The 12,974-nt window shown below is 38.3% G+C and overlaps 1 protein-coding gene across 1 annotated transcript in view; it reads left to right on the forward strand.

The window, feature by feature from the left end:
* The window catches only part of snap25a (synaptosome associated protein 25a), a 33,915-nt gene extending 21,993 nt beyond the window's left edge, over positions 1-11,922 (forward strand). The window contains exons 4-8 of the mRNA XM_060916059.1: positions 1,435-1,483; positions 3,355-3,472; positions 8,542-8,661; positions 9,137-9,281; positions 11,553-11,922. Of these exons, the coding sequence (XP_060772042.1) occupies positions 1,435-1,483; positions 3,355-3,472; positions 8,542-8,661; positions 9,137-9,281; positions 11,553-11,621 (501 nt within the window). The 3' untranslated portion in view covers positions 11,622-11,922. The remainder of the gene's footprint in view (positions 1-1,434; positions 1,484-3,354; positions 3,473-8,541; positions 8,662-9,136; positions 9,282-11,552) is intronic.
* The last annotated feature ends 1,052 nt before the right edge of the window (positions 11,923-12,974 follow it).

The following is a 12,974-nucleotide window of genomic DNA, read 5'->3' on the forward strand; positions in this document are numbered from 1 at the left end:
TTCTGGGTTCGAGCCCTGTGGCCGGCGAGGGCCTTTCTGTGCGGAGTTTGCATGTTCTCCCCGTGTCCGCGTGGGTTTCATCTGGGTGCTCCGGTTCCCCCCACAGTCCAAAGACATGCAGGTTAGGTTAACTGGTGACTCTAAATTGACCGTAGGTGTGAATGTGAGTGTGAATGGTTGTCTGTGTCTATGTGTCAGCCCTGCGATGACCTGGCGACTTGTCCAGGGTGTGCCCCGCCTTTCGCCCGTAGTCAGCTGGGATAGGCTCCAGCTTGCCTGCGACCCTGTAGAACAGGATAAAGCGGCTAGAGATAATGAGATGAGATGAGATGAGACATGGCTGAATTTTTTGAAGACTTTTTTTTAAAAAATAAATAACTTCTGCATAAAAATGCGATGAGAGGCAGGAGATGTCTGCAGACAAGCAGAAATCAATACTTTCACTATAGCTCATCAATGACTCAGTCAAGTACTGAGTTTTCAATATATCACTGTCTGTGACTTAATCTCTGACTGTAAAGAGAACAACTGAACAAGTAATGTAAAATAAAAGGCCATGAGTGCCTTGTTCAAGAACCAAGGATACCACAATGCTTTAATTTGTATAGAAATGAAGACTAGATTCATAATGCAATAACATATGTTTTCGTCTATTGCACAGATTCCCTGTTTCATGGCTTTTTGCACATGTGGTAAAAGTTAGCTGGATCATATACCATAATAATACTAAGAAATGACATTCTGAATGAAGATACCTTGATTGAAGTTATTGGCAATAGTAATGATTACTTGTACTTACACCTTCCCAATGCCAGAGTCTAACGTGATATTATTAATTCCCAGCAGTGACTATTTGCTGAATTATTTTCATAGTGCACTTGCTTGACCAAAGTGTGGACACTTAAAACAAGGATTTTGCTCCAAACTTCATATGGAAGGAATTTATCCATTCTAAAGACGTATTTCATCCTTCCTTAAGGATGCCAGTGAGCCATTCATTTAGCGCCTTTGATGGTTTTCATGATAAGTAAGCTAAAAACAATTGGACTCTAATCAGTGCTGACAGTGCCAGTCAATATGTATCATCATCCTTATCATCTCTAACAGGTTTCTCAGAAGCATTGTTGCATGTCCTACATACATAACTAAGATTCCTTGTTGTCACATAAATGCTTAAAACTGATTAAAGGAAAAAGGTGGTGTGTTTGCTATCTATATATTCTTAACTGCTGATATTTAATCCTTCACCAACTCATAAAACAACTCTGTAACCTTGTAACCTGACATTTCGTTATCCTGCACCTTTCCTTGACTCCAACTCATAAAAGAATCCTGTAACTTCTCCTAGTGATCGTACCTCATCTTTGTTTCCACTCTTTCCTACTTTCTTTCACCATCATCTACGCCAACCTCTCCATGCCACTTGGTGCATAGAGTAAAGATGCTGGTATCAGGACTTTGGTTATGCTGGATGAGCAAGGAGGTAAGTCTAAATGCTTTACAGATGGATAATGAAAGCATGATTTGCTAGAACATGATTACGTACAGTACATAAAATCTGTATTTATCAATATAACTGTATATCAGGTATTAAGTCATATTTTTTAAAGTAATATTAAGTAATCCAACTGAATCGCAGATGATGAATCAAATTGATGACTTAATGAACCGATCGATAGTTCAATTCTTTTAAAAATGTTTTAGGGTGTTTATTCACTGTTTTCCTTTCAGCTAACATCTTTCTGAATCTGTCCTTATCCTTTATTTTTCTGTCCTTCCAACCTTGTGCTACTTTACTTCAAGATGCACACTAACAGAAAAAAATGTGGCCACTGAGACTCTCAATTAACTGTCTTTTGGTCAGTTTAAAACTGTACCATCAGGAGATAAAAATTTAAATGAAAAGAAGAGTGAGTTTCTTTCTCTGTGTGGGTGGAAAAAACGATCGATTTAGCTGGTGATGACAAACATCACTTTTTCCCATTAAACACTAATATCTTTTTTGTATAATCCCTGGTTACGTTTGTTAAAAAACAAGCTATATAATGTGATTATTTGGCGTGTGGTATCAGAAAATTAATCCACAGTGCCAACCAATGCCCAATGACTTTGCCTTGAGCTCTTATTAAAAAACACGTACAGTACATCCTTGGGACATTTCAAGGAAAGTGGAATTGTTTGATTTGAAGAAAGGCAAATTGTGATTCAGTAAATTTCATTGCCACTAAAATCATTACACGGTCACAATTGCAAATGTTTAAGGATCTCCATGAGATTAATAATGGTTCCACTTCAGAAAAAAGACCTGACCAGGTTTTGTGATGATACTTTTTTTTAACAACTTCACCTGCACCTAATTCAATCAAGTTCTTGCCAATTGTGTCTGAGATTTCTTTGAATATGCCTACATATTACAAACTATTGAATATGGCTTCAAAGCCAGGGATTCTACAAATCTGATGATGGTTCTGGGCCTTCTTCTTTTCAGACCTATCCACAGTCTGCCTTTCTTTTTCTCCCCTAACAACACATCTAACAGTGCCAGACCGCATCACCACCTCTGACATGTTCATGCCTTACCCCCACCCAGACAAATAAACTGTGATTTACACACATTTTAGTGAGACTCACAGACTCTGACTCAGTATGGATAGCCTTGGGCTTGGGGTGAGAGATTTCTGTCTTGAGTTTTAATTAAAATCAAAAGAGCTTTGAAATGCTCTAGAACTCTTGTCGTTTACTGCTTTTGACCTTAGGGATCTGTTTCAATGCTCTGCAGAACTTCCCATTATACAAGTGATCAATTTTTTTGTTCTCAAACCCATTATAGTTTAGATAGAAATATCTTTATATCTGGAAGGTTTTCAAGCGTAGGTATAATTTTTGCTGTCAGTAGATCCACTCAAATGCATGTTGTCCCCACTAGATAAGCCACGTCCAGCTTGATAGTGTTCATTTCTCCAAAAAATAAAAGCCAATAAAATTCATTCCACTGCTGTCATCCCTTTGTCCTGACCAGAACAACTCGATCGTGTTGAAGATGGCATGAACCATATCAACCAAGACATGAAGGAGGCTGAGAAAAATTTAAAAGATTTAGGGAAATGCTGTGGCCTTTTCATATGTCCGTGTAACAAGTAGGTACTGACCATGTGACGGAGGGGTCTTTTGCGTATGTGGTGGCGTCCGTTTTTTTTCCTTCTTTGTTTTCCTTTTGTCATAGTGACTGTCTGAAGTTTTTTTTCTTTCTGTCTTCTCTTCTTTGTCCTCTCTTTCCTCTTTTCTTTCTTTCCTCCCTGTCTTCTTCTGACGTGCTTCGTTCTGTGGGGGATAAATTGCTTGTTGTTTAATCAGAACAACTGGAGCGCATCGAAGAGGGGATGGACCAAATCAATAAGGACATGAAGGATGCAGAAAAGAATTTGAACGATCTAGGAAAATTCTGTGGTCTTTGCTCCTGTCCATGTAACAAGTAGGTGCTGCTTGCCTGCCTGCCTGCCTGCCTAAAAATATTAGAGCATAAAATAATACACTCTAGAAGTCTAGTAGCCCTAGCCAGCAGTAACCAAACTCACTACCCACGCTCTTCATCATGACTTGCCCCAAAGGAAACAACAAGCATGAGCCTTTGGTCGTGCTCTCTCTCTCTCTCTCTCTCTCTCTCTCTAACACACACACACACACACACACACACACACACACACACACACACACACACACACACACACACACAGCTGACCTACAGACAAAGCTCTGAGTCCTCTAAGAGAGAGTGACTATCCATTAGATATATGAAATAAGGCATGCTGCACTAATCCTACAGTCTGACTTTGCTATAGAACTTGCTCTGAGAACCGCATGCAAAGATGAATAGGATGGTCCTTTAGAAAACTTTAGAGTTTGAATTGTCAAAGGATCCACAATAAAAACTGTATGGATGTGCCAAAGTTGAATTATTAATGTAAGAATACATTTTTTAGTCTACGTGTCAAATCAGACACTGTAATCTTGTTGAGCTAATTGATCAGTCTCAAATCAGTCATGGCAAATTTTTATTTATTTATTTTTTTAATTCAGCCTTGCTTTAATTTATTATGAAAGTTAATTTCATGAAACATCATAAGCTGACCAAAGTAATAAACTACTGTACTGTACTTTCCATGCAACTTTGAGAGCACATCCATCGATGCCACTGGCTTGAATGACTGAAACAGCATGTCCCTGAATGCCAAATGCATGATGATGCAACTCTTGCTATTAATGACATTAATGCTGCCTGTTAAATCTGTTCAACAATGGTGCATAATGACATTCACAATGCTGAAGATTAACACGTATTGTTTCTCATTAAGCACATTAAGAAACACAACAGTAAGCCGATCTACATTAGGATTTAATACTGGAGTGGTAAGGAAAGAAGAAGACTCTGAGATAGCATGTGTGGTGCAGAGAGCCATGTTTTCACTGGTTATCCCCAAGGGGACAGCAGGCCAGATCTAGGTCAGGCAGAGAGCGCTACAATGATGTCTGCTTTAATTTGATTATATTGGCCATTGTTAGCAATGCCTTTGGCTCTATAATCAAATAAAATAATATCCAAGCAAATAAACCATTGCTGTTTTAGCCGAGAGCTAATCTAGCCCTGATTATAAGTAAGTAAGGGATAAAATGTGCTGTTAGAGAAAAATAATCAGCGCTGGGTTGATGTGACACAGCCACATCATGACCACTGTGACGTTCTTTAACAGCATGTCCTGAAGTGTTTTATTATTCTTATACCATAGCAATTTGTCAGTAATTACAGTTTTTTTAAGTATTAAACAATAGGACATTATATATTTTTAACCATTTATGGTTACATTTAATATTTTACAATGTCTTTGAGAGATAGTTAGCTGTTATCACTTACATTATCGCAGCTATAAACAATCATTCTCTCACTTTCATTTGAAGTTAATAAGACAGAAACCAGAAAGCACAAAGTCCTCTGTCCTGAACAGTTTCCTGTGGTGGAGAACTTGAAGCAATGGCTTTACCTCTGACTATTACAAAGCCTTGGCTGATGTGGAGCATCTGCCATAAAAGTCCTTGTGAATTAGCATTTAATATCGGATTTATCTTTATCAAATTTTAACCTTTCTAAAACTTTAAGCAGTTAGTAAACAAGTTCCAACCTTAAGATGGATTCACCTGCTTTGTTTGGCAGTGTGAGTGAAAGCATCCTAAAGTTAGTTATAACTTACATGTTGGACAATACAATAAATGGTTTTGAGTCTTTTTTTGTTTTACAAAGAAAAGACTCATTTACTCCCTGAGATATATCATTCCTAAGAAGAAATCTTTGTTAAATTCCTTCAAACAGCTTTTCTTTCTTTCTTTCTTTCTTTCTTTCTTTCTTTCTTTCTTTCTTTCTTTCTTTCTTTCTTTCTTTAAACAAATTAATTTAGCTTATGTTCCAGATAGATAGAGTGTAAGGGGTTAAAAAGCATTTTTGGGTCATATAAATAATTCAACATCACTTCTCATGCAACGCAAACACTTCTGTTTCCTTGTCACATGACATACAATATATTGCTATTGATTTCATACCGTACATACATACATGTATACAGTACATACATACATACATACATACATACATGCTTAGCAATTATTACTATCACAGGCAATGTGTTAAAGCAGTTCAAGCATCAACCAGTCTGCAACATTAAATAAAACTAAATACGCTGCCAAGATAGTTAGATGGTAGAGAATATAAATAATTCTGCAGTGGGCAGTCTGGCTTTATCTCAGCTTAACTTTAAGATCTGGATCCCTGATAAAAGTATTTATCCATGTAAACGATACCAGAATTAAATGTTCTTGCTCATTTTAGACAAATCATACTCAACTAGATTGCGTTCTCGGAGGATGACAGATGTTCATATAACACGTGGAAGAGAAGAGAGTGAGAGTAAACAAGGTTTAATGGATAATCTAAATGTGATTTTTGGCTCTTATTGTTCTCTATCAACGCAAATTTTCAGAGGATTTGTAACATCTAATACTATATAATACGTCTCATACTGTAGAGACAAAACATAACTTAGAATTAGTTTGTTTCCTGTTATATGGCAAGTCAAAATGGTTAAGCCAATGGAATTTACCATAATAATCACCAACCATAAATATACCACAAACAAAGCGTTAACATTGACCAGTGTAGCCCAAATTAGAATGGCGACCTAGGAATGGGTTCTCGTCCCTCCGGTTTCTTTTCTTTTGCAGTTGTTTGCACTTGTCTCTGACAGTGTGGTGGTCCTGTTATTTTGTGTTGTCTGTCTGCCAAGGCCTGTCTTCTTTGTTATTTGTCATAATCAGAGATAGGGAAACAAGCCATTATCACTGGGAAATGGAAGCATTCCAACAAGAAGTAATGCATGGATGACCTCTGAGTCCCAGATTTCTATTGCTAGCTAGTTTCCCCTTGTTTTTCCATCTGTTAAAAAAGGTACAGTGCCTTGAAAAAGTATTCATACCCCTTGAACTTTTTCACATTTTTCCACCTTACAACCACAAACTTAAAAGTTTTTTATTGAGATTTTATGTGATAGACCAACACAGAGTAACATATAATTGTGAAGTGAAATGAAAATGATAAATGGTCTTCAAAATTTTAAACAAATAAAAATCTGAAAAATGTGATGTGCATTAGTATTCAGCCCCCCTGCATCAATACTTTGTAGAGCCACCTTTTGCTGCAGTTACAGCTGCAAGTCTTTTGTGGTGTGTCTCTACCAGCTTTGCACATCTAGACACTGAAATTTTTGCCCATTCTTTGCAAAATAGCTCAAGCTCAAGCCAGATTGGATGGAGAGCGTCTGTGAACAGCAATTTTCAAGTCTTGCCACAGATGCCCAATGGGATTTAGGTCTGGACTTTGACTGGGCCATTCTAACACATGAATATTCTTTGATCTAAACCATTCCATTGTAGCTCTGGCTGTATGTTTAGGGTCATTGTCTTGCTGGAAGGTGAATCTCCTTCCCAGTCTCAAGTCTTTTGCAGCCTCCAACAGGTTTTCTTCCAGGATTGCCCTGTATTTAGCTCCATCCATCTTCCCATCAACTCTGACCAGCTTCCCTGTCCCTGCTGAAGAAAAGCATCCCCATAGCATGATGCTGCCACCAGCATGTTTCACAGTGGGGATGGTGTGTGCAGGGGGATGAGCAGTGTTAGTTTTCCGCCACACATAGCGCTTTGCATTTAGGCCAAAAAGTTCAACTTTGGTCTCATCTGACCAAAGCACCTTCTTCCACATGTTTGCTGTGTCCCCTACATGGCTTCTGGCAAACTGCAAACAGGACTTCTTATGCCTGTCTTTCAACAATGGCTTTCTTCTTGCCACTCTTCCAAAAAGGCCAGATTTGTGGAGTGTACAACTTATAGTTGTCCTGTGCACAGATTCTCCCACCTGAGCTGTGGATTTCTGCAGCTCCTCCAGAGTGATCATGGGCCTCTTGGCTGCTTCTCTGACCAGTGCTCTCCTTGCTTGCTCTGTCAGTTTAGGCGGATGGCCATGTCTTGGTAGGTTTGCAGTTGTGCCATACTTTTTCCATTTTTGAATGATGGATTGAACAGTGCTTCTTGAGATGTTCAGAGCTTGGGATATTTTTTTTAATAACCTAACCCTGCTTTAACCCTTTGGTGACTGACCCCTTGAAAATGGTTCCTCCAGGAACGATGACGTTTCAGTTGTCAAGACAACGGAAAAACTAAAATACAAAAACAGAAAGATACGTCACAATGCTCTTGTGCACAAAACAAAATGCTCTTGTATTTTAGTTTTTCCGTTGTCTTGACAACTGAAACGTCATTGTTCCTGGAGGAACCATTTTCAAGGGGTCAGTCACCAAAGGGTTAAACTTCTCCAGAACTTTATCCCTGAGCTGTCTGGTGAGTTCTTTGGTCTTCATGATGCTGTTTGTTCTTCAGTGTTCTCTAACAAACCACTGAGGCCTTCACAGAACAAGTGTATTTATGCTGAGAGTAAATTACACACAGTAGGACTCTATTAATTAATTAGATGACTTCTGAAGGCAATTGATTGCACTGGATTGTATTTAGAGGTATCAGAGGACAGGGGGCTGAATACTAATGCACACCACATTTTTCAGATTTTTATTTGTTTAAAGTTTTGAAGACCATATATCATTTTCGTTTCACTTCACAATTATGTGCTACTCTGTGTTGGTCTATCACATAAAATCTCAATAAAAAACTTTTAAGTTCGTGGTTGTAAGGTGGAAAAATGTGAAAAAGTTCAAGGAGTATGAATACTTTTTCAAGGCACTGTATGTGTTTTAGCCAATAAGCCATGTACTGTATGTTATATGTCAACAAGGCCTAACATTTCAGATTGAACTGATTTGGTTATGCCTGTTACTGCCTGTCTGTTAGTCCAGCATTTGTCCACTGTTGCTAGTGTGTGTGGGTGGAAACACTGGTCATATGGAGGCTTTCTGGCCACCTCGGCGCTCATGTTCTTCATGATTCATGCAGAATGAAGAGTGGAGGCAGCAAGGCCTGGGGCAACAACCAGGATGGTGTGGTGAACAGCCAGCCTGCCCGTGTGGTTGATGAGCGGGAACAGATGGCCATCAGTGGAGGTTTCATCCGCAGGTGAGGCTATATCGGATAAGAACTGGACTTGTGAAAAGGGGCATACATGGACAATTAAGATAGCTATACCACTGAAACAGCATTGATAAGCCCGATTGATGTCACATATACTGTGTATAACAACGGAGGCTAATGTGAGTAAATAATAGTGTGCGTGCTCAGAACAAGTACTCATTCATCTTCACTAATCACTTCGTCCTGTCAGGGTTGATGGGAATATACCTAGGATAGAACCCTGGATAGTCCATCCTCCACACACACTTACACACACTCATTCACACCTATGGACAATTTAGAATCACCATTCAACCTACCTCTGGGACATGTGAGGAAACTGGAGCACCCAGAGGAAACCCACTTTGACACATGTGAAAAAGACAAGAACCTAAGCTCAAATTTGAAGCAGGGACCCTGAAGCCATGAAGTACTCTTGCAATGTACTCATGTCCTGTCCTATATGTGATCATCTGCACAGGGTAACAGATGATGCCCGGGAAAATGAGATGGATGAGAACTTGGAGCAGGTGGGAGGCATTATTGGTAACCTGCGCCATATGGCCCTTGATATGGGTAATGAGATTGACACCCAGAATCGCCAAATTGACAGGATCATGGACAAGGTAGGTCCCAGTTGAACATACAGATTTTTAGAGCAAACCAAAGTTTATCATCATTCTGTTTATAAAAGTTACAAAACGCATCACATTACTAATATACAACCCCGATTCCAAAAAAGTTGGGACAAAGTACAAATTGTAAATAAAAACGGAATGCAATAATTTACAAATCTCAAAAACTGATATTGTATTCACAGTAGAACATAGACAACATATCAAATGTCAAAAGTGAGACATTTTGAGACATTTTGAAATTTCATGCCAAATATTGGCTCATTTGAAATTTCATGACAGCAACACATCTCAAAAAAGTTGGGACAGGGGCAATAAGAGGCTGGAAAAGTTAAAGGTACAAAAAAGGAACAGCTGGAGGACCAAATTGCAACTCATTAGGTCAATTGGCAATAGGTCATTAACATGACTGGGTATAAAAAGAGCATCTTGGAGTGGCAACGGCTCTCAGAAGTAAAGATGGGAAGAGGATCACCAATCCCCCTAATTCTGCGCTGACAAATAGTGGAGCAATATCAGAAAAGAGTTCAACAGTGTAAAATTGCAAAGAGTTTGAACATATCATCATCAACAATGCATAATATCATCAAAAGATTCAGAGAATCTGGAAGAATCTCTGTGCGTAAGGGTCAAGGCCGGAAAACCATACTGGGTGCCCGTGATCTTCGGGCCCTTAGATGGCACTGCATCACATACAGGCATGCTTCTGTATTGGAAATCACAAAATGGGCTCAGGAATATTTCCAGAGAACATTATCTGTGAACACAATTCACCGTGCCATCCGCCGTTGCCAGCTAAAACTCTATAGTTCAAAGAAGAAGCCATATCTAAACATGATCCAGAAGCGCAGACATCTTCTTTGGGCCAAGGCTCATTTAAAATGGACTGTGGCAAAGTGGAAAACTGTTCTGTGGTCAGACGAATCAAAATTTGAAGTTCTTTATGGAAATCAGGGACGCCGTGTCATTCGGACTAAAGAGGAGAAGGACGACCCAAGTTGTTATCAGCGCTCAGTTCAGAAGCCTGCATGTCTGATGGTATAGCATGAGTGCATATGGCATGGGCAGCTTACACATCTGGAAAGACACCATCAATGCTGAAAGGTATATCCAGGTTCTAGAGCAACATATGCTCCCATCCAGATGACGTCTCTTTCAGGGAAGACCTTGCATTTTCCAACATGACAATGCCAAACCACATACTGCATCAATTACAGCATCATGGCTGCGTAGAAAAAGGGTCCGGGTACTGAACTGGCCAGCCTGCAGTCCAGATCTTTCACCCATAGAAAACATTTGGCGCATCATAAAACGGAAGATACGACAAAAAAGACCTAAGACAGTTGAGCAACTAGAATCTTACATTAGACAAGAATGGGTTAACATTCCTATTCCTAAACTTGAGCAACTTGTCTCCTCAGTCCCCAGACATTTACAGACTGTTGTAAAGAGAAAAGGGGATGTCTCACAGTGGTAAACATGGCCTTGTCCCAACTTTTTTGAGATGTGTTGTTGTCATGAAATTTAAAATCACCTATTTTTCTCTTTAAATGATACATTTTCTCAGTTTAAACATTTGATATGTCATCTATGTTCTATTCTGAATAAAATATGGAATTTTGAAACTTCCACATAATTGCTTTCCGTTTTTATTTACAATTTGCACTTTGTCCCAACTTTTTGGGAATCGGGGTTGTATTCATTTATGATTTTAACAAAAGGGAATACATTTATACAGCCAGATGCTTTTTGCACCTGGGTGAAAATAGGAATATTGGAACATTTAGTTGCTGTCAGTGTAATTCCGAATGTTAGCTAGGTGGTTAGTGATCATGGTTGCTAGTTTTAATGACACAATAATTAGTCGAATAGCTTCGCTAGCTTGCTAGTTAACTTAAGGGCTTGGGTATTGTTGTTCAATTTACACCTTAGCTAGCTTGCAAATAACCTCAGCTGATGGTTTTATTTGCTCTGTATATAATGACACTACTGTTACTGTAAGCTAGTATATTGTGCAATGGAATGGCGGTACCTCTTGCCCAAAGTCAGCTGGGATTGGCTCTAGCTCACCCACAACCCAAAATGGATAAGTGGTATAGAAAAGGGATGAATGGATAGATGGTTGGATGGGTGATATTTTATGCTTAGGCAATAATTCTAATACGTCAGCTTTAACAGTTAATACTTGTGTGGTGAAACTATGCAAAGTATAAATCAAAATGCTATAACAACTTACATTTTCTTATTTTTGTTAACTCTCAGGCTGAATCCAACAAGACCAGGATTGATGAAGCTAACCAGAAGGCCACAAAGATGCTTGGCAGTGGTTAAGCATCTGAATTGCCTGCTTTTACTAACCGTGCAGTTTGTGAAAAGGCACAAACATGCTTTTATCTTGGTATTTACCTTCTAGGTTTGCACACATGCACATATCACCCCTACATTGTAAATGTTGTTCTGTGTGCTGTCTGTCAGCTTTTTCAATGATAGTCCTCGTAAAATGATTTCTTATACTCTGTATCATTCTTTCCAAAGGTTGTATATAGTGCTGGCTCGATGGCTCTAGCTCACTTGTGAAGTTTTTATTATTTTTTTTTGTCACCTATATATGTACGTGTATATATGTGTATACATATGCACACTCTTATATATGTATACATATATATTATATATGATATAAATATCTTTATTGGATGAAATATATAATAGGAATGCTCTACAAACCGTCTTTCTTTTCAGTATCTCAGTATCGTCTTTGTAAAACTGTGTCATTTCATTAGGCTACTGTCATGCTCCTTATTTTGATGTTGTCATGGCAAATGATGAATGGGTAAAAGATGATTAATTATATGACGATGATACCAATACAAAAGCACTTTCAGCATCTTTCCTTGGTTCATTTTCCTCATCAAAAACATAATCAGTTACTGTTTAGAAAAAGTGCAACTAGATTCTGTAGCTGTTATAGACATTGCATTCCAAGTGGTGTGAATTGTGCATTATGCATGATGAATAGTAGATTTTAGAGTCTTATAAATAAAACTTGTCTTAAAAATATAAAAAAAAATATCATGGCAGTAGCAAAAATTGACAAAAGCATGCTCAGTATTAGGACACAGTTGAACGTTCCATATTCCTGCAAGTTTGCAATAGTGCTCTCTTTCTGTCAATATATATTTACAGACTGTGACCATCGATGTAACATCATGCAACATGACCGAAAGACGAACTGTAACAGACATGACAAAAATGATGGTTCTGCAAAAATGACCTGTTTTCTAAATGATTATGCAGCCTGGAAAAGATAATGACTGAAGTGCTGAATGGTGGAGACTAGTTGTTTTCTGTACCATAGGTTTTGGATGCTCTGAGAAAAAATAAATAACTAAATAAATAAATAAACAAACATTTGCAATGTAAAGCAAAGATGCATATTTCTGAGAGATCTTACTTTTATAAGAAGACTGTATCCTGTTAGTTTAATTTCCCTGTGTGGTTTGTTATTGGTTAAAAAAATAACAAAAGAAAAAAGAAAACAATCCGTGACAAAAAAAGAGGATTTTGTTGCTTCTGTACTTTAGAGCTATGCACACCAAATTGCTACGATGTTGAATAGTCTGTATAAGAAGACAAATAAATACCTTATCTGAATGACACATAGGTTAAACTGTGAGACTGGTGTCC

This window comes from Neoarius graeffei, chromosome 3 (assembly GCF_027579695.1).
Source record: "Neoarius graeffei isolate fNeoGra1 chromosome 3, fNeoGra1.pri, whole genome shotgun sequence".
Classification (NCBI taxonomy): Eukaryota; Metazoa; Chordata; class Actinopteri; order Siluriformes; family Ariidae; genus Neoarius; species Neoarius graeffei.